Source organism: Panthera tigris, chromosome E3 (genome assembly GCF_018350195.1).
Source record: "Panthera tigris isolate Pti1 chromosome E3, P.tigris_Pti1_mat1.1, whole genome shotgun sequence".
Lineage (NCBI taxonomy): Eukaryota > Metazoa > Chordata > Mammalia > Carnivora > Felidae > Panthera > Panthera tigris.
Window position 1 is genome coordinate 633,841 of NC_056675.1, and position 27,701 is coordinate 661,541.

The following is a 27,701-nucleotide window of genomic DNA, read 5'->3' on the forward strand; positions in this document are numbered from 1 at the left end:
TACGTGCCCCTAGCACCCCCAGGAAGGACAAAGGATCTGACTTTGCTCACAGTACCTGATACCAAGCAAGGAGCCTGCACCTGCCCCCTGCCCCCAGGACCCTCACCCGGAGTAACTCAGTTTAGCAGAGGGGCTGTGGAGGGGCGTGAAGACACCAGCTCCAGCCCCCGCTCGGACACCTACTGTGACCTGGAGCGAAGGACAAAGGCCCTCCCCTCACTGGGCCTCGAAACCGTCGTCTGTACACTGAGGTTGGGAGATGAGCTGGTCACCCACAGCCCTTCCTGCTGCATCCGGAGGCCCACAGCAGCCAGCTGACCCACCTCAGGCCCAGGATGGAGCAGAGCATGACCTTGTGGAGTGGCCACGGACTGAGCACTGGGAGGGAGTGAGGCCGGGCTGCGGGGCTCGCGTGGGCGTCTGGGCCAGCATCAGAGCAGCAAGGCCGTGGGCAGGGAGAAGCCCAGTGATGCAGTCTGCCCTCCACACAGCCAAAGGGCTGCCGGAAAGAGGATGACGACGGTGACTAGGATGGGGACGGGGAGGGGGAGGAGGGTGGGGGTGATGGTGGCGGTGTGGGTGACGATGACAGGGACGATGACAATGGGGATGACGACACAACACGGGAGGACACTCCCATGGACATTACTACAATCCACCGTCACTGCAACCCTCGAAGTTGGTTTTATTCCTCCCATTTGACGCTTTTGACACATTTGAGGGGACGGAGTCCCCGAGAAGGTCATTACACAACTTAAAGACCTGATTCAACTGTCTCCTTCCAAAAGACATTTTAACACACGTGGGATTCTCCAGCGTGAACGTGTGCATGTGTGAGTATGCCTGTGTCTGTACACGTGTGTGAGTCGGGGTGTGTATGTGCTTAAGAAATCACTGAGCTGCCACCGTGTTCAGGGGTCTTCTGGTCCTCCCTCTGGCTCCCCAGATCCCCCACTGCCAGTTCACCCCAGGATACCTGCAGACCCCCCCAATGACCACGTCTGGATCACCCACCCTCCAGTGTTCCTTCCTCCTGCAGGTGTATGTGACCTGTCGTCAGAGGAGTGAGGGAGGGGGAGCATGGCCTCGGAGCCCCCAAGACTCAGGAGTCCTGGCTCTGCTGTGACAAGTGTGGGGCCTTGGTCAAAAGACACCCCCTTTTTATGCACGGAGGGGGTACCCGAGGCAGGGGCCCAGAGAGAGCCTTCGACGGACGCTCCCTCCTAGGAGACAGGTGGCGGTTTGGGGGTTAGGACCCTTCCCCCATGGCTATGTTGCATCACCTTCTTTTCAAGAAAAGATTTTGAACAAAGTGCTCACCTCTTCGCAGGCACAAGTATCTGCACACAGACTGAAGGACAGATGCCGTCGTTAACCGACAAGGGCAAAACCACCCAGCCCGTGACCACAGGGTTACTGGTCTCACACCTGAGCTGGGGGCGGGTCTTTCAGCACAAAGGTGCGCTCGCCCCCAGCGGATTCACTCCTGGGGATTCACGCGGGAGGCAGCCTCTGAGTCGAGACGTGCATCTGGAAAGAATGGGCCCCAAACCCCAGCCCAAGCTGCTGAGCCCGCCTTCTCCTGAACTGGAAAAAGCAAAGTATTTGCGTGTCACACAGGGGATATCAAGGGAAAGGTCAAGAGACGAGTCTCTGGCCGCCAGCTCCCCCGGAGGCCACTTCCTGAACCGTCAGCCTGTTCCTTCAGAGGCCAGAAAGAGGAGCCCCCCCCCCCCCAGGGTTTCAATATGGAAAGTGAGTTTTCCTGAGGGCAAAACAAAGATCTGAACCACAGACACACCCCCTGACAGAAAGCTCTCTTCCTAAGCCAGCCTCGCAAAGAGGAATTTTCAATCCAACCATCTGCTTCCTGCACTTTTGTCCACCTGGCTCCCAGATCTGGAAAAGTCCGAGGCGGTAGGAGCTGCACGAGTCTGGAAAGTCAGGGCCAAGGGCACAGGACCCCGGCACAGACACTTCCTGGACGCACGTGGCCAGAGACACCACTTGGATCAACGTGTCCTCGGGCCACACCGGCCCCCGGCCAGCCAGTGCCTGGGAGCTGGGAAGGGGCCACCAAAGGGTGTGGAGGGCGTGGCTCGAACACAACTGCCCCCCAAGGGGCACCCGGGCTCCACAGAAGGGGGGACTTGAAGCTCCGTGGGGCCAGAAGGGAAGCTGAGTGTGGGGTTCCTCACAAAGCTACACGGGGAAGGACTATCTGCCCCGCGAGCCACCTCTGGGTTTGCAACCAAAAGACCCAGACGCCCGTGTTCACGGGAGCATTTTGCCCGACGACCAAGAGGTGGGAGCAGCCCCAGCGTCTGTCAGCGGAGAAGCGGATAAACACATGGTGGCCCCCCTGCAACGGGGAGACCCCCCACCCTCAGAAAGAAATGAGGACTGACCCGGGGCACCCCGAGGGTGCGAGCCGACACAAGAGGACAGACGCGCTGTGACTGTTCCGGGGGTCTGTCTGTGAAGCCGCACTGGGGGGAGGTCGGGTGGGTGCCGTTGACGAGACCGCGCCTCGGCCTCCCGGGAGCCCGTCTGCAGCCTCACTGCCTCAGGCGGCGTCCCCGCGGCCAGGCCAGGCCAGGCGAGTGTTCTGGGAGGATCCCTGGGAGGGGACGATCCCATGAGTCCTGGGACAGTCCCGAGATTCCGGCCACACACCAAGCACCCCTCTGTGCCCTGTGACACCAGCACGGCACTGTCCGGAGCACAGGGGGGGCCGGCCAGTCTGGGCCGCCACAACCGAGCTTTCCTGCCCCCAACCTCCACCCGGCTGCGCCCTACCTGGGGACAGTCACCCCATGCTACACGTTTTGGGGCCTCCCCGGACGACCGTCCCAGCACAGCCTCCAAATTTGCGGGCGTCTGCGTTCCCTTGATGGACACTTCCGGGGAGGCCAGCCCCGCGAGGCAGGACCTCGTCCTCTGCTCCGCCGCCCCCAGCACCTGCGCGCAGCCCAGCACACGCTCTGCAATGGCGCCCTGACCTCCGTGGAGCCGGACACACAAACTCGGGGTGACCTCCGTCTGTTCGCCGCTTTCACCGTCAACTTTATCAGATCAGGGGCCGAACGACGGGTGACAGCTGGGTGCCCCCACTCAGATGAAGTCGACTTCCGGCGGCAGCCAGGGCCCACTCACACGGTTACCTCCTGCTGTCACCCTCACGCGGCCGGGGATGCCACGCCCTCAGCCCCACCCACCACCCTCAGCCCCACCCACCACCGCTCAGGCGCGGACCTGTGAGAACCCAAAGCTCACGCATGCCACGCCCTCAGCCCCACCCACCACCGCTCAGGCGCGGACCTGTGAGAACCCAAAGCTCACGCATGCCACGCCCTCAGCCCCACCCACCACCGCTCACGCAGGCGCCAGGCCTGCGCTGCTCTTGCGTCCGGAAACACACGAGCAAGGAGAAGCTCCTGGGGGTGACCGTCACCGCCACCGCGGCCGTTCCAACAGGGGCTTCACGCGGACCAGACCGGGACACCGAGGCCCAGAGAACAAAACCAACCTTCCGTGTGAGCTGGGTTTTGGGGGACAGCCCAAATCACGGCGCCCCGGAACTCCCGCCCCACACTCGGGGACGGGCCCGACCCGGTGACGACGGGGCCAGCGGCTGCAGCACACAGGTCAGGTGCACACGCCGGCCGGGCTCCGGCATCGAGGTCCGCCCCGCACCGCCCGGCAGCTGCGTGCCCACAGCGTCTCCTCTACCCAGAGCAGCGCCTCCTCCCCCCGAGTTGGCCGCAGAGTGCCAGGACCCCGATGGAGCCAGGCACGGTCCATCCCTTCCCTAAGGACTGAAACCGGGTAAAGAATGGACGGTGGGGGCGCCTGGGTGGCTCAGTCGGTTAAGCGTCCGACTTCGGCTCAGGTCACGATCTCACGGTCCGTGAGTTCGAGCCCCGCGTCGGGCTCTGGGCTGATGGCTCAGAGCCTGGAGCCTGTTTCCGATTCTGTGTCTCCCTCTCTCTCTGCCCCTCCCCCGTTCATGCTCTGTCTCTCTCTGTCTCAAAAATAAATAAACGTTAAAAAAAATTTTTTTTTTAAAAAAAGAATGGACGGTGGTCTGTGTGGCCGCTGTGGGGAGCATCTGACCTCCTGCCTGAGGGTGCGGAGTCTGTCCACAGAGACGAGCCAGGGTCCTAGGGCCATCTCCAGACGGCTCACCTTTCACTCTGGACCCCTGGCACCTTCTGAATTTCAACCCGTGTGAACGCACCATCCAGTCAGAGCCCGGGTTTAAATCTGGACTGAGTTTTTGATGTTTACATTCAAGTTAATAAAGCTACAACTCCGAGTCCTCTGGTCCCACCTGGTGACCGAGGACCTACCTGCCAGGTGGACACCTCCACGAAGGCTGAGAACAGGGGACTGTCTCCAGTTCTGGAGGCCAGGAGCCCAGAAGCAGCAGCAGCAGCAGCAGTCACAGGGCTTCTCTTCGGAGCAATCCCCCCCATGCTCCCCTCTTGCAAGGACACAAGCCTGCATTTAGGGCCTGTGGAGGGTGAATCCCAGACCACCTCTCCGTGTCAAAACCCTCCTGGGGCGTGAGCCCAGCTGGGGGGCCCACGTGGAGAACTGGCCTCCCGCCCTGCCCGTCACGCCCCCATGTGCTTCTGACGGGTGGACATCTCAAATGCCCCCGCGACACTCCCGGAACACGGCGCCAGCCAGGCCTCGCCTCGGAGACTCCGGGAGCGCCCAAGGTGTGGGCAGGCCTTCCCTGCGGCCTTCCTGGGTGAGCAGCCTGTGCCGTGTTGCCAAAAGCCCTGGAAAACGCACCGGCACCTACGGAGACCCTACGCCCCGTCTCTCTGGCCCAGCTCCTCTGTGGGGGGCCCATCCTGCGTAAACACCGCTCCTTCCTGTCCGCCAGGGCACGATGGCATCCAAGAACCGCAAGCCTCCCAAAGACCCTCTCTCTCCCCACGCGGGGCGGCGCTCAGCAGATGTTAACGGTCCCAGACGCTCACGCGGAAGGACCCACGAGCGTCACAGAATGAGGCTGCGAGAAGACTTTCTCTTCTTATTTTGTGGGTTTGCGTGTTGTTTAGATTCTGTATAGGACTGTCATCAGAACACTAGGTTATCGAACCAAGAAACATAATTCACCAAAAATGGAAAAAAAAGAGAATTAAAACACTGCACAGCCTTTCATCCACCCTGAGGAGCTTAGCTCGAAGGAAGAAACAGACACAGAGGAGTAAGGAAGTTATAGCAACTCCACAGAAATCCATACAGTGAGCCCCGAAAAAGTCTTTACTGACAAAGAGGGATGTCCGTGACCTCGTAAGCATGACAAACTCATAGAATGTGATCCCATTTTGTGACAACATGGAATTAGAGCGCACACTTCAAGTAAACCCTCAAGGATCACCCCAAAACGCTCCCAGTCCGATTTTCCCAACTATGTGTAGGACCTTCATTCCCAAGCATGGCACCCAGCCCGTCACAGCTGCCGGGTGCCCGTCCCTGGACAGACCCCACCCACGGCCATTCCTGCGGCCCTTCTAGACCATGTGACTGACATCAGCACCTGGTCAGTCACCTTCCTGGACCCCCGAGCCCTGCCTGCCAGTCCCATCTCCCCACCGGGCAATGAGCTCAGCCCAACAAGGCAGATCCTCGTAGAGGTTGCTGGAAGACTAGGCCCCCAGTGGTCAGAGCGAGGAGACCCACAGTGTCTCTTGACGACAAAGTCACATGGAACCCGCAGATCCCAACCTGGTATGCAGAAGGACAGCAGGTGCACAGAGCACATTATTTCTGGAAGCCGCCCGTGTTCTGTGAGCACATGCTTCCAAAAGTGTGCCCTGTGACCGGGTCCCCGGGGTTCAGGGCTGGTGGTGACCAGCAAGGCCTCCCTGGAGGGGTGTCAATCCCAGCCCTGCCCCTCCCAGGTTCCTACCTTCTCTCATTGTCGTCCAGGTGAGCAAACAGCACGTTCTTGGAGATGGCCTTGGCGAGTGCCGTCATGGTCTTGTAGTCCTTGGGAATAACCTGCAGGGGAAGCCAGCGGAAGTCAGACTTCCGGGCACCCCTGAGGGTCAGGGCTCGGGGCCCGGCCCCTCCCAGCACCTGCGGGACCCTGAGAAACCATGACGTGGCTGGACACAGAACCGTCCGACCTTCGGCGTGTTACTGCTGGAGGACCGCAAAGACAGACAGCCCGGAGTGTGATCCCGGAATGGGATGTGTATGTCACCATCGCTGTAAGCAGCTGGAACCAACATGACGAAAGAAAGGGAAGACGAGAAAGCACGGTGCTCTGAGAGGCGGCCTAAGAACCTGGGGGACTTGGGGCCTTGGGGGACTGGCCCTGGCGGGCCTTAGGGACCCCTAGAGGATGCTACAAGACCTCCAGTCCCCTGGATTATCAGTTCTTCTGTTTTATTTCAGTGGCTTTGTTTTTAAGGTAATAAAACACTTGCGTAAATATTTGAAGACTGAAAAAAAAAAACACAGCTTGAGCCAAGTTTGGAGCCACACCCAAGGCTGACCTTCACCCTCCGAGGCGGTGATGGGCGGGCCTTGTAAGGGAGGCTCTGCCGAGAACTGAGCCCGATGATGGGCGGGCCTTATAAGGGCTGGGGGCTCAGGACCCTGCTGATAACTGGGTGTGGTGATGGGGGGGTGCCTAGTAAGGGGGGGGCTCAGGACCCTCGGCATGGCTATGGGGGCCTAGTAAGGGGGGCTCAGCCCCTGCCAGTAACCGGGCGCGGGGAAGCGTCCGCCACAGCAGACCTGCCTGCTCAGAGCTCCCAAGTAAGCACGTGCCCAAGAGCTCCATCACCCACCGAACAGCACAAAGTGCCTGCATCTCACATCAGAAGCATCTCAAACGCCAAGATTTCTCCCTCAAAATAAAAGACACCGGTGGGAGGGCTATTTGGGCCGTAACGTGACCCCCTCTTGGAGCTCAGCTGCCAGAAAGCTCTGCCAGGCTGGGGGCGTGGCATTAGGCCCCAGCATATGTGCGCATTACATTTAATACCGTGGGTCTTCACCCAGGGACTTTGAGAGACGGGACTCAAGCCCTAGAGATTTACTCTTTAAAAATAAGCCTTTTGGGGCGCCTGGGTGGCGCAGTCGGTTAAGCGTCCGACTTCAGCCAGGTCACGATCTCGCGGTCCGTGAGTTCGAGCCCCGTGTCAGGCTCTGGGCTGACGGCTCGGAGCCTGGAGCCTGTTTCCGATTCTGTGTCTCCCTCTCTCTCTGCCCCTCCCCCGTTCATGCTCTGTCTCTCTCTGTCCCAAAAATAAATAAAAAACGTTGAAAAAAAAATTAAAAAAAAATAAAATAAAAATAAGCCTTTTATTTCAGAAGAGTTCAGACTTGGGGCGCCTGGGTGGCTCGGTCGGTTAAGCGTCCGACTTCGGCTCAGGTCGTGATCTCGCGGTCTGTGGGTTCGAGCCCCGCGTCGGGCTCTGGGCTGACAGCTCAGAGCCTGGAGCCTGCTTCGGATCCTGTGTCTCCCTCTCTCTCTGCCCCTCCCCTGCTCATGCTCTGTCTCTCTCTGTCTCAAAAATAAATAAAACATTAAAAAAAAAATTTAGAATAGTTCAGACTTATGGAAAAGTTGCCAAAGGCAGTGCCCGTACCCTGCAGCCACTTGGCCCCACTGCTGGCACCTGACCTTACTCGGGAACACACCACAGTCACGGAACCAGCCACGGAGCCAGCCACGGAACCAGCCACGGTGCGTGCTGGCAACACATCCTCAGTTTCACCCCAGCCGCTCACCCTGTCCCTGGCCCTCAGCCAGGTCACATTCAGTGACTGCACCCCGAGCCCCCCGCTCTGGACAGTTGCTTAGGGCACCCTTGGTTTGATGACCTGGACGGGTCTGAGGGGTGCTGGCCAGTTACTTTGCAGAATGTCCATCCACCTGGGTTTGTCTGGGATCTTCTCGAGGTGGTAGGGGGTTCTGGGGGTGGGGGGGAAGACCACAGAAGTGAAATGCCCTGGGGGTTTTAAACGACACTTTCGGTGGTTTCTCATCCCTGATGGTGAAAGCACTAAGTGCTGAGGTCAGCATGTAACGGGGCCAGAGTCTCAGTGCAGGGGGACGGAACGTTCTGGAGGCAGACGGTGGGGATGGCCGCTCGGCAGCGTGAAGGTGCTCAGAGGCCCCGGGACCCAGCTGCCCCCAAAACCCGTGTGTTGAAGCCCAGGCACCAGTGCGTGCTGTCTGGAGGTGGCCCGGAGAGATCAGCGCCCTCCTGGCAAGAGACCCCGAGAGCCCACTCCCCCTTCCCCAGATGCCCGAGGACACAGGAGGCCGAGCGGCTCCCACCAAGAGCCGGCCAGCACCTGCTCCCGGACGTCCAGCCTCCAGACCGTGAGCGAGCGTCTTTGCCCCAGCTATGCAGGCTCACAGAGACAATAAGCTACGTTGTGTGTGTTTGCCTGATTAGATTTTCTAAAAGGTCCGAAACTAAAAATACCAAGAAAAGAAAGTAAAACTGAGACTAGAAACACACAAGATGGAAACGACAGAGCCCACGTCTAAGGGCAGGCGGGGGGTGGGCAGGGGGCGCCGGGCAGGGGGCCGGGCACACCAACGGGCACAGGGACACCACGTGTCCTCGCGCTCCAGAGCACGTCCTGACTCAGGCACACCTGCTGGCCGCCGTCCCCAAGGGAGGGACACTGAGGAACAGCAACATGGAGGAGGGAATTCCCACCAGGCGGCTCCGAGGCCAGGCGCCAGCCTCTAGGGCAGAAGGAAGTCTAGGAGGACAGGGACCACGGGATCGGGATTCGGGCCCCTCCGCCCACACCCCGTGAGCTGCTGTCCCGTCCCTCCCTGGAACATGTGGGTCAGGAAACCCCACAGGAGAGCCCACGGTCATGACCGTGACCCTGACCATGACGTTGCCATCACACCGGCCCCTCCCCGACCAGAAGGGAGCGTGGCCAGAAGCCGGGACCCTGAGGGCCCGGGCCGGGGGGGGGGGGTGGGGGGTGGGGGGGGTGGGGGGGGTGGGCCCACCTTCCTCACGTAGGACACGGCGTCCTCCTCCGTATACACCTCAGCACTCACACCCCCTCGGCGACGGCGGGCTTTCACCACCGGGTTCGGCGGGGTCGGGGAGACCTCCTCGTCGTGGGAGTCTGACTTCTGCTGCGTCAGAATCTGTCTGGTTTCCTCCTGTGGGGAAGACAGCGGGCGGGCTCACACTTGGGTCTGTCCCCCCTCCCGAGCCTGCTCCTTCAGCACCTTCCAGGGCTCCCCTCTGACGGCCTCTCCAGGCCGGGAAGAGCCCCCCGCTCCCAGGCCACCTCCAAGTCCCCCTCCCCCACCCACACGGCCCTGATGGCCGGGCCCCGGGGGCGGGGGGCACGTCCGCTCCGTTCACCCCTGTACCCCCGCATCCCACGCGGGCAGACACGCAAGAAATGGTGGGCGGATACATAAAAGGAAAGGAAATCTGTTTTGTTTTCTTCCCTCCCTTCATTATTTAAATGGTTTACAAATTGTGAGTGCGTGCAGAGGGCACAGAATTCCAAAAGTGTAAAGGAACACGCACCGCACACTGACAAGCAGCCACCACATCCCCACATCCCAAAATCAGTGTCAAGACCGGTGGGGCAGCACAGAGTGAGGTGGGGATCCAAGGCAAGCAGGCCCTCACCTGTCTCCCCACCTACCTAGGACAAGGCCCCCGTCCCCTCATCGGCGAGGGCCACCTTCCCCAGAACACCCACACCCAGCAACCTCCCGGGTCAACCCAGCACAACAATTAATCCGACTTTACCAGGCAGCGACCCAGCAAAAACATGAAGTTAGGAAGGAAACTGAGTCCCACCCACGGTTCCTCAGGGGTTCCCGCTGCCCCACGTTCCAAAGCACCCCTCCCTGCTTCCCAGGCAGCCCGTGAACCCCGAGGGAACCCTGAAACTATCCTAATTCATACTACAGTGTAAATGACTTCTGGAGGTGTTCTTCCCCCAGAGGGCTTGTACTTTCTAAAGACGACGTTTTAAAAGACCCCAGACGGGACTCTGAAGTTCAAACGGGAGGTGTGGTATTCCGACTGGGAACCCACAGAGAAAAGAAAGTCAAGAAGCTATCGTCCTCCCAAAACCAACACAGTTCTGCCATTATTCCTCGTAGGAGGGCCGCCTGTCGCATGCCAGGTGCTGTTGTCGGGGTTTTGCTTTTCCCTCAAACAAGTTTATTTCTTCCACTAAAAACAAGCAAAGAATACAGAGCCAAGCGAAAGTTCGACACGGCGCACGTCAGCTTTGTGGGACGTCACGTGGCACTTGTGCCCCGGGTGGGGGACGCTGGTGGCGTGGACCACAGGACACGCCCGCCTGCGGCCACCGCCTGGGCCCAAGACCAGTGTTCGCGGGCCCGCGGCTGCTCCCTTACTTCCCCTCCGGTGAGGCCCACAAACCAGGCTCCTTGCGGGGAATTTCAAGGCCTTTAAAGGCACCGTAGCTCTCCACGCACGAGCTGCCCCCTGTGCCCCATGACCTGCTGCAGCCTGAGCTCAGAGCAGAAGCAGAGGCCCCGGCTCCCCCCAGGTGCGATCCTGCCCCTTGCAGGGAGGAGGGAACGAGACAGAGAGAAGACGAACGGGCGGGCAGAGCACCAGCAGTCAGGAGAGCCTGGAAGGTACGTGTGCCCAGTGGGCAGGACAGTGAGCTGGGAAGGCTCCTTCCGGAGTGCACTGTGCGATCCTGAGTGAATCCCTTCACCTCTCTGGGCCTCCATCAAGGACTGTTGAAAGCGACCTCACGCAGCTATTTAAAAGTATCTTTAGGGGCGCCTGGGTGGCTCAGTTGGTTAAGCGGCCGACTTTGGCTCAGGTCATGATCTCGCGGTCCGTGAGTTCGAGCCCCGCATCGGGCTCTGTGCTGACAGCTCAGAGCCTGGAGCCTGTTTCAGGCTCTGTGTCTCCCTCTCTCTGACCCTCCCCTGTTCATGCTCTGTCTCTGTCTCAAAAATAAACGTTAAAAACAAAAATAAAAATAAAATAAAAAATAAAATAAAAAATAAAGTATCTTTATAGAACTTCCAAAAGAAAGGGTTGGCAGATGGGTGGTACGCATCCTCCCTCCCCCCTCCCCTAAATGATGGTAAAATTAAAGCCTGAGTGGAGGTCAGTCCGCACGGTGAGGACCACAGGGCATATGCCTCCACGGGTCTCTGGAAAACAGGACAGCAAGCTGCCTGGCACTCAGCCAGAGCAAGCCACACGGAGGGTGTGCAGGGAACAGGCCCCCGGATCCAAGGAGGGAGCCTCCAGGCAGACAGGGGGGCCCAACGGGTTCGTGGGGAGCCACACCCTGGGGAGCAAGGGCCACCGGGTCCGTAGGGAGCCACACCCTGGGGCGCGGCACCCCACCCCCCAACTCAGAAAGGTGTGCAGAGGTGAGCTCCTCCCTTCCTACCACCGCCCCTTTTCACGTCCCAGTGTGGAAACCCTCAAGTCCGTAGGGTAGCAGAGGGAGTGACAGACGATCACCAAAATCCCATCACACATCTTCAACAATCATCAAAACAGGGCACACCTACTTCAGCTCACCTCCACTCACTCCACACGCACACACGCACACATGTGACACGAACACGTGTCCATGCGTGCAACACACACGTATACATGCGTGCACACGTGACACCCGATGATGTGTGCACATGATACACACGATATGTACACAACACGTAGAACACACATATGACAGACAGACATACAACATGCACACGTATAATACACACAGGTACACGTAACACACGTATACAGTATATTCAGATACGTAGCACATGTATAGTGCACGTGTGCCTAGGACAACATGTATACGGTGCGCACACACCTATAACACGTGTATACAAGGTACGCGCACCTACGATAACACACGCATACAACGTACACGCACACACACCCATACACGACATATACACACATACGTACACAGCTCTGCACGTGTAACACATACGTGTATACAAGACACACACAAGACTCCTCTGACACACGGGAAATTGAAGCAAATCCCGGATGTTATGAATTTCATTGAAAACTTTTCTTTTTTGGGGGGCGCCTGGGTGGCTCCGTCGGTTAAGCGTCCGACTTCGGCTCAGGTCACGATCTCGCGGTCCGTGAGTTCGAGCCCCGCGTCGGGCTCCGGGCTGACGGCTCAGAGCCTGGAGCCTGCTTCGGATTCTGTGTCTCCCTCTCTCCCTGACCTCCCCCCATTCATGCTCTGTCTCTCTCCATGTCTCAAAAATAAATATTAAAAATTAAAAAAAAAAAAGATTAAAAAAAATCTTTGACATTTATTTTTGAGAAACAGAGTGAGACAGAGCGTGAGGGGGGAGGGGCAGAGAGAGAGGAAGACACAGAATCCCAAGCAGGCTCCAGGCTCTGAGCCGTCAGCACGGAGCCCGACGCGGGGCTCGAACTCACGGACCGTGAGATCGTGACCTGACCTGAAGTCGGACGCTCAACCGATGGAGCCACCCAGGCACCCCATGAATTTCGTTTTAGACCTTTTAGTATGTACCTCCTAAAAGATGACCTTTAAAAAACATAGAGCCCCATGTCCTCAAGCTACATGAGCCGTCGGGACCACAAAGCACCACTCGGCTACCCCAGCCCCTGGCCACAGAGCTCAGGGGCTGACGTGGGGCCGGGTCCAGCGACGCGCCCTTCAGGGCCCAGGCTCCGGGTGCGTCTCGGCGGCCCCGCGGCCCCCTTGAGAGGCTCGGGTGCAGCGAGGGGGGTCCAAGCGGAAAGGGCGGGGTTGCACGCAAGAGACCGGCCAGAGGCCACCTTCTCAAGGGAAGCACTGTCGGGGCCCCCCCCTTCCATGGGGCCGTGGGCATTGCTGTCCTGGCACCAGCCGCTTTCCATGGATCCGGGGGCTTCCAAATGCAAGGCACTCGGGGAGGTGCTGGGCGGAAACGGGGCCGTTATTTCTGGACGGCACCCCTTCCCCTCCTCCTCGGGATTCCAGGAAAGCCTCTGGTTTTCCAGAGCCCCCTTCCTGTCTCCTGCTCTCACGCAGATGAACTGTCTGGGTTGCAGGATGGTCAAGGGCAGGAGGTCAGAGGAATCTTCACAACAGTGTGGGAACGGCGATTCCAGAAAGCTCTGCGGCCAGAACCTTCCCCAGAAATGCCTAATGCCGCCCCAGGGACCGTCCTTGCTCTGCCCCGGGGCCACGTTCTCCCCAGACCGCATATGACGTTCACTGTCTTCTGACCATGATTTTCCGGCACGAGGGGCAAAATGTGGCCTTGCGGCCTCAGAAGAGGACATTCTCTTCTGAATGTCGGGAGGCGGCATGTCGGGAGACTTTCTGGAACTCAGTATACGCTGCTGAGAAGCCCACGTGCCTGGGACCCGGCACAGATGGAGTCGTCCCCTCCACCCCATGCTCCCCCTCTCTGGCTGAGGACGCAGCCTGCCGGTCCTTTTGAGAGGCCTTCTGGGGCAGCGGTCCACGCCAGCCTGATTGCCCACGCTGGTCCTGAACACCCCGCAGGAGGAGGGGCCGCTTCCCCAGCGGTGGCCAAGTTGGCGTTTCTGGACCTCCCCCCACGGGGACTGTCCCTTGCCTCCCTGTCCCCTCCGACCGAGGGAGAGCCGTGCTACTTGGGGACCTGCGGCGTCCAGGACAGGGGTCCATGGTGCCACCCCTGGACCAACCACAAGCCCCCTCCCAGGGCTGCAGCATCTCAGAGCACGAGGCAAGCCCCGAGGCCAGCCATCCCCACCTACAAGGCAAGGAAACCGAGGCCCGGAGAGTGCAAGGGGCATGTCCAGGGGCGCTCGACCTTCAGTGGCAAAGAGAGGAGAGAAAGGTGCAGTTTCAACCATTTATTGAGCACTTTCTGAATACCAGCCCTCATACAGAGAAAAAGGCACGGTTTGTCACGGAAGGTTTCGATCTAATAGGAAAGACGGGTCCAAGTCTGACAGAGAAACCGGCTGAGCCATGAAGGACTAGACACAAGGGCTGTGCAGGCAAGGGGGCTCCTAGGCCACCCCTGGGAAGGAAGAGGCCGGGAGGGCTTCCTGGAGGAGGGGCCTTCTGAGCCGGCCCGGATGAGACAGGCCGAACCCAGGGGACACCGTGGGTCGTTGGGAGCTCAGCCCCCCACCTCCCCAGGTGCCCTCTCCGGACCTGTGGCATATTCCCGTTTACACGGTCCCTTCTTTGTGCAGCCACCTTCCCAGCTGTCCATTTTATTCATCCCCAGAGTCACCTCCTTTACCGTCTGCCGTCACCTCCTCCATTTCCGTTTCATTAACTTCTGCTTTATCCTTGTTATTTCCACCGTGTGGCTCTGTCACTCACCCTCTTTCCCACCTCCCAGGCCGCACACCGTAGCGGCTTCCATAGGCTCCCTCGAAAATTCAGAGGGCAGCTCTATTTGGAAACAGGACCTTTGTAGACACAGGTGAAAATGAGGTCTTGGTGTCCTCGTAACAGGAGGAGGATTTGGACACACGGCTCAGGGCAGATCTCACCGTGAAGACAGAGGCAGAGGCCGGGTGATGTGTCTGCACATCAGGGGCTGAGAGCAACGTGAGGCCGGGACGGACCCGTGTCGGGACCACCAGGAGGAAGTGCCCGCTGCAGCTCTGAGCTTGGGCTCCCGGCCTCCCAGCCGTGGGGCAGAAAATTCCTGCTGCTCGCGGCCCCCCAGTCTGTGAGGATTTGCTCTGGTGCTGTAGGAGTCGGAGACACATGGTTCAGTAATTCCTAATCTTAGTGTCCAGGGAAGCAATAATTTTCCCTCTAAAGACCAACTAGGGGGCGCCTGGGTGGCTCAGTCGGTTAAGCGTCCGACTTCAGCTCAGGCAGGTCATGATCTCACCGTCCGTGAGTTCGAGCCCCGCGTCGGGCTCTGGGCTGACGGCTCAGAGCCTGGAGCCTGCTTCCGGTTCTGTGTCTCCCTCTCTCTCTGCCCCTCCCCCGTTCATGCTCCGTCTCTCTCTGTCTCAAAAATGAATAAACGTTAAAAAAAAAAAAAAAGGACCAACTGGGATGCTTTAAATGTCACTTAATTCTAAATATCTCGTAATTTTTTACTATGACAATCTTCTTTCACAAATTACACAAACGCTCATTACTGGTTTCCAAGCGTATGCGGAGGCTGGCTTCCTCCGTTTTCTCCTGGTTAGCACTTTATTAAGGACAGTAAAACAACTTTATTGGGTTATGGTCAAAGAATATGGTTTTTGAGTACGAAAAAGATTTAACCTCATCGGGGGATGTACTTGATTGTAAAATTCTGATTTACACACCCCTTTCCAGGATCTCGTCAGTTGCCTGAGCACACTGAAGCATCCCAGAAAGAACGTAAGTCAGTAAGGACGCAGAGCCGACCTGGGGCCCTGACCAGCCGTGGCCCTGCTGCCTCGTGCAGTTGGGTGAAGGGCAGCGCGCACGCCCAGGGCGGCACAGCGGGGAAGTCCTGGGCTTCCTGATGTGCTCCCAGATCCGGCCCGGTACCTAGAACGACACCTGCCACGTAGCTGGTGTTCAATAAACATCTGTCAACTAAGTGAGTAAGTGAATAAAACCTTTTTGGAGAACTGTCACCAGAAATGGATGGACACTTCTAGGCCCCGTGAATCTATCTCTTAAAATATATCCAAAGGAAGCAATGAGAGGTGTCAGAGATACCTGTACTAGAATGTTCTCTGCAGTGTTTCAACAAATTTTTAATCCAGCTAGCAGCAAGAAATTGCTTGAATCAATTTAGAAATATCTACGTAAGGGGCGCCTGGGTGGCTCAGTCGGTTGGGCGGCTGACGTCGGCTCAGGTCATGATCTCGCGGTCCGTGAGTTCAAGCCCCGCATTGGGCTCTGTGCTGACAGCTCAGAGCCTGGAGCCTGCTTCATATTCTGTGTCTCCCTCTCTCTGACCCTCCCCTGTTCATGCTCTGTCTCTCCCTGTCTCAAAAATAAATAAATGTTAAAAAAAATTTTTTTTTTAAATAATTTAGAAATATCTATGTAATAGAATACTCTGGCCTGTTATATCATGTTTTTAGTAACATTTAACGGTCACAGGGATGATCATAGGGGCGCCTGGGTGGCTCAGTCGGGTAAGCATCCAACTTCGGCTCAGGTCACGATCTTGCAGTTTGTGGGGTCAAACCCCGCGTCAGGCTCTGTGCTGACAGCTCAGAGCCTGGAGCCTGCTTCAGATTCTGTATCTCCCTCTCTCTCTGCCCCCTCCCTCGCACACGCGCGCGCTCTCTCTCTCTCTCAAAAATAAATATTAAAAAAAAAAAGAGTCAAAATTACATACAGTTAAGGGAATGAAAACACAAGCCACAGACTAGGAGAAAATACTCAAAAACACACATCCGCTAAGGACTCGTGTCCAAAATGCTCGAGAAACCTCATAAGGTCAACAAGAAAGCAAACAACCCAGTTAAACACCAGGCAGGAGATCTGAGCAGAAGCCGGGGGAGAACGCGTGTGGGAGGGCAGGCGCGCACGGGAATGTGCTCCACGTCGTGTGCCGTCAGGGAAACGGGGAGCAAGACAGCAAGGAGAGGCCACCGCCGCCTGTCAGAAGGGCCACGGCCCACAGCACGTCACCGCCGGGTGCTGGCGGGACGGGGAGCAGAGGGGACGCAGGATGCCGCGGCCGCTCCGAGAGGGACCCTGGTGTCTTACAAAACCGAGCACGGTCTCGCCGTGCGGTCCTGCAGTCACGTTCCAAGATGTGAGAACGTGCGTGCTCACAGACCTGCACGCGGATGTTTGCAGCGGCTTTATCCGTGATTACCGAACCCGGGCAGCAACCGGACGCCCTTCGGTGGCTGGTGGACAACCGGGCTCCATCCGGGCGGTGGGGTTTTACTCTGCCCCGGAAAGAAGGGAGCCGCGAAGCCAAGAACGACGCGGAGGCACCTTCGATCCAGGTTACTGCGTGAAGGAAGCCAGTCTGGAGAGGCCGCCCCCTGGGTCATCCCAGCCGAGTGGCCTTCTGGGAAAGGCAGGGCCAGGGAGCCGGTAAAAGATCAAGGGTTCAGAGGGAAAGCGGGAGGCATGAATAGGTAGAGCTCGGAGTTTTTAGGGCAGCAGCACTAATCAAAATGATACTTTAACGACAGATATGTGACATCAGGGATCTGTCAGAAGCCACAGGACTGTGGGGCACAAGGAGTGACCCTGACATAAATTCCAGGCTTCGGTCGAGGGCGGCGGCTCTCGCCAGCTATAACACACTCCACTGACACAGCGGGACTAGTGGGGAGCCGCACGGAGCGGGGCACGCGGGAGCCCTGCGGCCCTAAAACTGCTCCCACAAGATAACACCTGTCCATTAAAAAGGAGTACCACTTAAATAACAATAAAAAACGAAACAGGAGTAAATCTAACCAAACACATGAAGGAGCTGTGTATTAAAAATATAAAGGGGCGTCTGGTGGCTCAGTCAGTTGAGCGTCCAACTCTTGATTTCAGCTCAGGCCATGATCCCAGGGCCATGAGATCGAGCCCCACGTCAGGCTCTGCACTGAGTGTGGAGCTTGCTTGGGATTCTCTCTTTGCCCCTCTCCCCACTTGCACATACCCACTCTCTCTCTAAAATAAAAATCAATAAATAAAAATTAAATAAATACAAGTTTTTCTTTCATCCACATTAGAAATCAAAGACCTAGATAAACGGAGAGCTATTCTGGAAAGTTAGCTGCAGGTCAACTAGAAGATTCTAGATTGTGGTCTATTCTCCTTAAAAATCAATAAATAAAAATTAAATAAATACAAGATTTTCTTTCATTGACATTAGAAATCAAAGACCTAGATAAACAAAGAGCTATCCTGGAAAGTTAGCTGCAGGATAACTAGAAGATTCTAGATTGTTGTCTATTCTCCTTAAACTGATTTATGTATCAACGTGAACCCACTCAAAATCCCAAGAGGATTTTTTGGTCCATGTCACCAAGATCACGCTAAAACACGCCTAAAAAGGCAGAGGAACCGGGGTGGACAAAACAATTTTGAAAAAGAACAATGCAGGGGCGCCCGGTGGCTCAGTCGGTTGAGAATCCGACTCTTGAGTTTGGCTCAGGTCATGTCACAGTCGTGACACCGAGGCCCACGTCAGGCTCTGTGCTAAGCAATGAGCACGGAGCCTGCTTGGGATTCGCTCTCTCCACCTCCCTCTGCCCCTTCCCCAAATCGTTCTCTCTCTCTCTCAAAATAAATAAATGAACGTTTAAAAAAAAAAGAAGAAGAAAAGAAAAAGAATAATGCAGGGAGGCTCATACTACCCGACTTCGATCTTCACATAACGGCAGAATGATCCAGGGGCGCCAGGGGGCTCAGTCGGTTGAGTGTCCGACTTCGGCTCAGGTCATGAGTTCAGGGTTTGTGAGTTTGTGCCCCACGTTGGGCCCTGTGCTGACAGCTCGGAGCCTGAGTCTGCCTCAGATTCTCTCTCTCTCTCTCTCTCTCTCTCTCTCTCTCTCTGCCCCTTCCCTCTCTCTCTTTCAAAAATGAATAAAACATTAAAAAAAAAAAAAAAGAAAGATCCAGAGACATGCCCCCAGTGTACGGCCAGCTGATGAAGTCAAAGGTCTGCCCAAATTCAGTGCAGAGTTCTTCACACAAAGCTAAACACAAAAGCACAATCCACTAAAACAAATACCTTGAAAAACCAGACTTCAGAAGCCACAACTTCCACTCTGTGAAACACACTAGTGAGAAAACAGGCAGACAGGCTGAGGACGGACTGGAAGGAGGTGTCTGCAAACCAGAACCTGACGCAGGACTTGCATCCATGCACATAAGGGCACGAGTTGAACACACGGAGTTTCCAAGCCCAACAGTAAGAGAAGGACCTGGTAAGAAAATGGACAAGGAAAAAAAAAAAAAAAATGGACAAGAGCCATGAACAGGCACTTCAGCGGGGAGACAGGCCAAGGGCAAGTAAGGGCATAGGAAGAGCACGGGAAGATATTCAGTGACACTGGTCATTAGGAAATGCAATAGGGGCCTGAAGGGCCACCCCATGCCCATTAGAATGGCTAAACTTTGAAACCTGGTAACACCAAGTGGTGGCCACGTGAGGGCCAGGAGCCACTGCTGGTGGGAATGCAACCCGCCAAAGGATGAACACACTGTGCTCCGTCTACACAGCAGAGTGCAGTTCAGCAAAATAACTCAAACTCAGGACACTCACAAAACCTCGAGGAACCTCAGAGGCGCTTCGTTAAGTTAAAGAACCCAAACTCCTCGAAAGGCCACATGCCACGCAGGACTCCACTGACGGAACATTCTTGAAAATGCAGAGCTTCGGACACTCCAGTGGTGCCAGGGGTTACAGGTGGGGGATGGGCTGACCAGCACGGGCGGAAAGAAATGGGTGGGGGGTGGGGGGGAGATGCAGACGAGAGAACGGCGGCACCTCAGGTCTGGGCCTCGGTTACGGTGGCAGGAACACTACGGTCAGAGCTCATGTGGTTGCAAAGCACACAGCACGAGCTTCAGGGCATTTAAATTCAAGGAGAATTTTAACAGGCGAGCGGAGCGGGCTTACCCGTGCTGCCGTGGAGTGTCCCCTCGAGTGACCCGTCAGCGGGGACAGGCCAGGCTCAGGGCAGCGTGCCCACGTGCAGGTCAGCCCAGAAATCGCACCCACGTTGCCCAAAATGCGTAACATCCTCCCGAGAAATCTCAGACAACGGAGCCAACAGAGGTGGGCTCTGGGCGGCAGGGGCAGTGGGGGTGAGAGACTTTTAGCTTTCACACCTTTGACTCTGTGCCATACCCACACATCACTTTTCTGGGCTCACTGGCACGTGCATCCAGTAGGGCGTCCTGCTCTGAGAAGCTGTCTTGTCCCCCGCCCGACGCGGGGCCTTAACTGACGGTACGGGTGCTGTCACGGCCGCTCTCGTCCCCGGGCACGGCAGCAGTCACCTCGGAGCCCGGAAGGCCTGGCGGCTCTAAGTGCCAGGGAGCAAGCAGGTGGTGATTCCATGCGACTCTGCCCCTCTGCGTCCCCCGGGTGTGCAATGAAGCAGTCCGTCCATCTGGGCCTCTGGGCGCCACCAGAATGGCGCCGGTCACCGGGAAGCACGTGCTGAGCTTCCAAACTGAGCAACCAGAGACCCATCCCGTAGCCCAGCGTCCACCCACCGCCCTCAGGAGCGGTTGTCTGGGTGGGATGCCATTTACTGCCACGGATGTCTCCCAGGAGAGCTGCCCCTTCTGAGCTGTGTCCGCTCCTTCCAAAAGCAAAACGCGCGACTTGTTAGTTTTTACTAAAGACATAGCAGTGAGCCTGGCCGCTCGGACTGTGTCACCACCGCTGAACCGATATCTGGCACGGGGGGGGTGGGGGGGGGGCAGGCACGGCAGTGAGGTATCGATGTCCACAGATGAGCACAAAACAACGGTCAAAGAAGCCAATGTTGGTGAGGATCTGGGAATTCGGCACGAGCCACGCGTGTTAGGGAAACCACAAACTCATCTAATTCTGTGGAGTAAACCAGAAACGTGGCTCTAGAGCTGTAAAAACACACAGACACGCAGACCCCAGAGCACAGGCCCTGACTGCAGCACAAAGGCACAAAGGTGTTTTCTGAAGGAAAAAAAGAAAAAAGAAAAAAAAAGAAAGAAACTGAAAACCATCAAACACAAAACAATGCAAACAAAGGCCACGACATCCACGTGATCTTACGGCCACAGACGCCATAACGGTGCTACTGAGACGAGCACGGGACATCAACGCATTTGACACCACTAGAATGGACACTTTAAAACGTTCAAGGGGGCGCCTTGGGGCCTCAGTCAGTTGAGCGTCCGACCTCGGCTCAGGTCACGATCTCGTGACTCACGGGATCAAGCCCCGCGTCAGGCTCTGTGCTGACAGCTCGGAGCCTGGAGGCTGCTTCCGATTCTGTGTCTCCCTCCCTCTCTGTCCCTCCCCCACTCATGCTCTGTGTCCCTCTCTCTCTCTTTCTCTCTCTCTCAAAATTAAACATTAAAAAATGTTTAATACATTTTAAAAAATCATAAATAAAAATAAGATGGTCAACAGAGTGAACTTGACGTCCCATACATTTTACTACAATGAAAGAACGCTAGCAAAAAGTCAAACCGAAAGTGCGCGTACGCGACAACGACTCGGGTCTGCACGTGCACGTGTCTGCCGCACAGTGGGAACAGTCCTCGTGAAAACGCAGGGTTGGTACGGACGCGAACGGTAACGGGTGTATCTTTATGGAGGGAACAGCGTCTAAACTCCATCCTGGAAAGGACGAACGACTTCATCGCCCATGATCTTCTGAAAGACCCCGTCTTGGAGAAGCTTCGGGGCCGTGTCGTCAGTGCATAAGGGCCGTCTGGCCCCCTCAAGCCTGGACCTTAGAAGAACCACCTGCTTAAATGGCCCGCGATGAAGTCACTCACGGAGGCCCGAGGCCCGGCCAGGGCAGCGCCCCGAGAGCTGGGCCATCCCCGCCGCTCTGTGCCGGGCCTTTATCTGGGCCGCGCACACACGTTTCCCGCTTGTCACGCGAGAAAACTCCCCCTCCCCGGGCGTCTGCCTGCTGTCCACTCACGGTGGCCTCTGCCGGGAGCAGGTGGCCCGGGACTCCGCCCCTCCCCCAGCCACGGGCAAAGAGCCTTCCTGCTCCCATATTAACTAACGCTGGCTGAGCGAGTGAGACTCCCGTGGGAGCTCAGGACGCCCTCAGGCAGGAGTCTCAGATCTGGCACCAGGGACGGACTCCCTAGTAGTCACCCACACGTGAAAGCATGCACGTGGTGTCAGAGAACCCGCAAAATCCCCCCAGCGCCCGAGCGCGTCAGCCGTGGCGGAGAAGTGACAACAGGCCGCAGCCGGGCCCTGAGGCACCGGCTTCTGTCCGCACCGCGTGTCACACACCTCGGAGCTCGTCTGGCGCTGCCTTTGACAAAGACGTGAAGGCTGGTCACCCGCAGCCGAAGCAAAGCAGCCCTTTGCAGCCGGACTGCAACCCCCCAGGGCACAGCTGTTGGGTTCCCAACCCCAGGACCTTAGACCGTAAGCTCATCTGCAGACAGGGTCTTTGCGGATGTGATCATTAAAATGACGTCACGGGGTGGGCCCTCAGGCAAGGTGACGTGTCCCCACGGAAAGAGAGAAGGCCGTGTGAGGGTGGATGCAGGTCGGGATGGGAGCACCGCAGGCTGACCCTGGGGGAGGCGTCTGGGGCAGGCCGGGCCCGCGCCCGCAGCCTCCAGGACCGAGTGTGGCTTCCTGGTCTGCGGGGCTTTGACCCGGCGGCCCCGGCAGGCTGACGTGGTGGCTACGGTGACCATGACTTGGCGAGGATACGAATCCCTCGTTGTCAAGTAGTAGGAAACTGCTCAGTCTCCTCCCCCGACTGTGACAGGCCACCCTCCTCTTCCAGAGCCCAGTCCTCACCTGTCACCTCCTAGGGCAAGTATGATCAGAGAACCTTCCCGCCCCCTGCCCTTTGCCGGCCACCCCCCTCCCCCAACGCGAGCTCACAGCCTCCTGACTCGTGATGTCGCCGCTATCCCGCCCTGCCTGTCTGCTCCCACTGTCCCCTTCTTGCCAGGTGGCACCGCCATTCACTCAGGTCCACACCAAAGCCTCTTGCCCCGCTCCTATGTCCGCTCCACCGGCCAGCCCTGAGCACTGAGCCACAACTGACAGCCGTGTTGCCTCCCCTCCGCACCCCCGCTGGATGCTCAACCGTCTCCGGCCAGTGTCGCGTGTCCCCTGGGGGCCAACCGTCCCCGGTGGAGAACCTCCTCTCCATCTCGCACTGATGCCCATCAGCCACACCTCCGAGACACGTCGCCTGGCGAGCACCACTTGGGAGCAACCCCAGCAAATGACTGCAGCCCTGACAGTGAGGGTCTGAAGCAAGGGAGGAGGCCGCAGGGACAGGCACATCACCTGTGGGTGGGCCTGGTGGCCAACACTCACACCCACGGCACCGCTCCACAACCGTGACCTCAAGAGTAAGCAAAGTGGATGAGGGCCACAGGACTGTTGCACGTCAACTGGGAATGACAGCCTTTCAAATGAAAACTGCCCAAGCCGGCTACGATGGGCAGACCCACAGCCAAACTCTGTCGGCGGTGGGCACATAAGCTGCCACGACAAGGCCACAGCCACCCAACGGGGCATCCTCCACCCAATGAAGCCGTAGCCACTCAACAATGCCATCTGGAATTTCCATAATCCCATTTCCAAAAACTGTACTAAACAAACAATGCCACACACACGGGGAAAAGACCACGTACAAATGTGTTGGTGTGGCATTATTTTCAACTTTGAAGAAAACCATAAACAACTCAGTTGTCTCGTCATGAGGGAGAGTGTTGAGAAAACTTCAACGTAGGGTCACACACCCAGCCGAGTGAGGTCTGTGAAAAGCACAAGTATGCGATATAAAATGGCATCTATGACACGATTGTGTGGGGAGAGGGGGCAACTGGGTGGAGGGGGGCCACGTATGACTGTTACCCCTTCTTTCTGCTTCTGAACCTTTCAAACTTTCTTTAAAAGGTAGGCATTACTTGGGGCACCTGGGTGGCTCAGTCAATCGAGCGTCCGACTTCGGCTCAGGTCATGATCTCACAGTCCGTGAGTTTGAGCCTCGAGTCTGGCTCTGTGCTGACGGCTCAGAGCCTGAAGCCTTGCTTCCGACTGATTCCGTGTCTCCCTCCGCCGCTCGCACTGTGTCTCTCTCTCAAAAATAAACACTAAAAAAAATGTTTTTTTAAGGTAGGCCTTACTCGAAAATGTTGTTTAACAGGTTGTTTTAATTTTCTTAAGTTTGTTTATTTTGAGAGAGAGAAGAGAGAGGACAAGAGTGGGACAGGAGCAGACGGGAGGAGAGAGAGTCCCAAGCAGGCTCCATGCTCTCAGCACAGAACCTGACGAGGGGCCAGAACCCACGAACGGTGAGATCATGACCTGAGCTGAGATCAAGAGTCAGATGACTGAGCCACCAGGTGCCCCTAACAGACTGTTTTAAAGGAAAGAAAGGAATTCCTTTGGGTCAGGGCTAAGGGTCACAGGAGGCCCCTGGGGGGGAGGGGGGACTCAGAGAGGCTTAAGAGCAAACCTGAGCTTCCTCAGGTCATGATGTCACCGTTCATGAGTTCGAGCCCCGCATGGGGCTCTGCACAGACAGCGTGGAGCCTGCTTGGGATTCACCTCTCCTTCTCTCTCTACCCCTGCCTGGTTTGCTCACTCTCTCTCCCCCTCTCCCAAAAAATAAACGTTTTAAAAAATTTTTAAAAAAAGAACAGACCTGAGTCTGACCCCAGGGTTCTATCCACCCTGTGAGACTAGGGCAGGGACAGTTAAGTTAGGTTGTGAGCAAGGGGCCCAGAGGAGGACCCTCAGGTGCCCCCCGGAGAGGGTTCAGGGTGGGAAGCCAGAGGAAGGAGCCCGCCACGGAAGGGCAGGTCGCCAAGGGGCTCGGGAACCCCCTCCCGCTCCGAGCCCGTCCTCCCACCGAGGGACCAGGAAGAGGTGAGGGAGACCGTTCACGGAGGAATGAGCCAGGGGGTGGCAGGGTCGCTCCTCAGAAGAGAGGCGTGGGTCGTGTGCACTTCCCCACGCTGCATGCCTCTAAGGGGCGTTTCCCTCTGCGGGCGCCCACCTCCTCCCAGAGGCAGACTGCCGCGGAATCGAGCGTCACGTGCCCTTCAGACCTGCGTCCTTTCATCCCAAATGTCAACGCACCCATAACGACACCCGGTCCCCGTCTCTGTCCCCCTAGTTGAAAACTCAGTGGGCCCCGAAGGGGCGCCTGGGGGCTCCGTCGGTTGAGCGTCCGACTTCGGCTCAGGTCGTGATCTCACAGCTCATGAGATGGGGCCCTGCGTCGGGCTCTGTGCCGACAGCTCGGAGCCTGGAGCCCGCTTGGGATCCTGCGTCTCCCTCTCTCTCTGCCCCTCTCCCACTTGGGCTCCCGCGCGCTCTCTCTCTCTCTCTCCCCCCCTCAAAAATAAATAAACGTGAAAAGAGAAAACTGTCAGTGGGCCCCGTAGGCCGTCTTCCCAGTCAGTTCTCCCTAAGGCGCTGTGCCTGGCAGACCCCGAACCGCTGGGAGGGCAGGGGGGCAGGGAGGTGGTGGCTGGGACCTCGGAGCAGGAGAATGAATCAGGTGAGGTCAGCCTCCGGGGCTGGGCCCTGGAAAAGCCGCGGGGCACTCTCCTGAGCTCGAGCTCCAGCAGGTGGGCCCAGCACCCCTGTGCAGGGAGGGGGACACCGGGCGGCACTGACCTTCTCCAGCTTCTCGAAGTGCTCCCGCAGGAACTTCATGGGCCTGTCCGGCTTGGACACACACAGGTGCACGATGCAGTCCTTCAGGACCTGCTGAACACCATGCTTCTGCACATACAGCTCGCACCCCTTCAGGCTCTCGTCCTCCTCCGCCGCCGGGCAAGAGGACGGGGACGCCATGGTGGCCCCACTTCTGGCCTCCTGGGGAAGAAAACGCAGGCCACTGTACACATGCATCTGAAAGGCACCTGGGATGTGTGGATGTCAAATCCAACAACCCCACGACGGGCGGACGTGCCTCCCCCCCCCCCCCCCCCCCCCGCCTGTCACAGGTCTTCCTTTTCAGGGGCTGGATGAGTCGTCAACACAAAGCCTTACCGCGAAGATCTTTGTGGGCATGGGGGAGGATCAACCAGATTTTGTAGATGAGCAAACCCCTGGTCCCCGAGAAACCTGAAGGCGGAAAGTGGGGGCCCTGGGAACCTGAGTGGCGACCATCCCTCCCCCCTTTGTAGGGACAGCTGTGTGAACCGGGGAAATGAAGGGGTGCTGCTACGGGGTCGCGAAGCCTGCTTTGCAGGAACAGAAAGAAAACAAGGAAAACAGTTGAAAGCCAGCTGAGGGGCCTTCTGGAAGGATGGAACATGGGGAACAATGGCAGGGCCGCGCAGTTCTCAGCCCGGCGGTGGGGGCTAAGTCACAATGACAGGTCAGGAACTGGGGCTGCACAGCTCCCGCCAGCCGCCCCCCCCCCCCCCCGCCTCGCGCGGACCCCAGGAAGGTGCCAAGGCTGCGCACCCCCCCCCACAGGCCCCTCGCGCCCCCTCCCCCGCCTCTGCGCCCCCGGCCCTCCTCCAAGCCCTGCGCGCCCCCGGTCCCTGCGCCCCTTCCCCAGGCCCCACCTCCTCGGGCCCCTGCATCCCCTCCCCAGACCCCGCGCCCCTCCCCCACCTCTGCGCCCCCTGCCCCTTCTCCAAGCCCTGCGCTCCCCCACCCCGTCCCTGTGCCCCTTCCCCAGGCCCCACCTCCTCGGGCCCCCGCACCCCTTCCCCAGGCCCGGCGCCCCCGCCCTGAGCCCCCAGCCCGCGCGCCCCTCACGACTGCGCGACGGGGCCAGGTGCGGCCAAGGGGGCGGGGGCTCCCCGGGCCCACATTTCCCCGGGCCTCGCGGCCGGCCCAGCCCACCCCTCAGCCCGCGCAGGCCGGGGGGCCCTACGCAGACCCCGTCGCAGCCCCGCGTACCTGCAGGCGCGGCGCCCGAAGCCCCAGGCGGCTGCGCGCGGACGCGGGGACGGCGGGCGAGCGGGTCCCCGCACTGCAGCGGCGCCGCCCTCCGCCCGCCCCCGCGCCGCGCCGACCCGCCCCCGGCTCCCGGCCGGCCCCCTCCCCCCCGCCCGCCCCCCACCTCGTCTACTTCCGGCGCCGCGGCGGGCCTCCCTCTGCCCGACCACAGACCTCTCCGCGCGGATGTCCCCTCGCCCCTGGCTCACCTCTGCACTCCCCCCTCCCCGCCTTGGCCAAGCCCGGGCGGGCCTCGAGTTGCACAAACCCACGGCCGGCCGGGACCACCGCCCTCCGCCGCCCACCGCCCACACCTCCTCACCCCCCTCCCCTGCACCCTGGTTGGCTGCAGCTGAGGCGGCATCAGGGTCACGGCCGGGCCCCCCACTGCTCACACCTGGCGTGTTCCATCTACACAGGCTGCAGCGTACTGGTTCCAGCAGGTGCACCCATTCTCGGGGTCGAGGGCCCCAAGTCAGGGCCAGAAGAGGGGGCCAGGTGGGCCCAGACCTAGAGGTGAGCCGATTTCCTTCAGATGTCCCAGTGGGAAATCAGGGGGTCATCCGAGTTTCTTCCCACCACCCTCCGGTGTCCATGAGGTTACCGAGGCCTGCAGAGCCCCCCCCCCCCCCCCCGCGCCAGTGACTTCCTAATCTGTAAGCCCAGACCTGCAGAAAACGGAACTGTCCTTATTTTCCTCTTGCCCAAACCCCGCTTTGCCCCCATTCTGGCAGGGTGGGGGCAGAAACTCATCTCAGTCTGCTGGGGGACCCCACCCTTGCCACAGAGTGGTCCAGATACCAGGAGAAGGGACAGGGAACCCAGGCCTTGAAGGGACAGAAGATATTTGTGCACCTCTCCCACACTCTCCTGTGCACAGTCACCTGTCCTCCGCTCACCTGTCCTCCCTGCTCACCTGTCCTCAGCACATCACAGCAAGGCCGGCCTCACCCGGTGCGCCCCCCCACGAGGGCTGACGCTGGCCCCACTTTCTCTTGCCTACGTAAAGATAAAGGAACAGGTCACACTCAGGTGGAGAAGCTAGGAGCTCCTTTCCGCTTCCCCAGCGCCTGCCCTCAATGTGGGGGGAGGTCAGGGGTCAGCTGGGCAGCCAACTGGACAATCAGTAGCCAATGCGCTTATGTGAGGACAG

At 58.3% G+C, this 27,701-nt stretch overlaps 1 protein-coding gene across 5 annotated transcripts in view; it reads right to left on the minus strand.

The window, feature by feature from the left end:
- PRKAR1B (protein kinase cAMP-dependent type I regulatory subunit beta) overlaps positions 1-27,701 on the minus strand; it is a 117,113-nt gene that overhangs the window by 77,246 nt on the left and 12,166 nt on the right. For 2 of the 5 annotated variants that reach the window (XM_042971368.1, XM_042971373.1), the window contains exons 1-4: positions 25,646-25,885; positions 25,268-25,468; positions 9,017-9,175; positions 5,930-6,021 (exon numbers count right to left, since the gene is read on the minus strand). In XM_042971368.1, coding sequence (XP_042827302.1) covers positions 5,930-6,021; positions 9,017-9,175; positions 25,268-25,468; positions 25,646-25,666 — 473 coding nt within the window. In that variant the 5' untranslated portion in view covers positions 25,667-25,885. Of the gene's footprint in view, positions 1-5,929; positions 6,022-9,016; positions 9,176-25,267; positions 25,469-25,645; positions 25,886-26,509; positions 26,589-27,701 lie in introns of those variants that run through there. The other 3 variants (XM_042971369.1, XM_042971371.1, XM_042971370.1) reach the window with 3 other exon arrangements.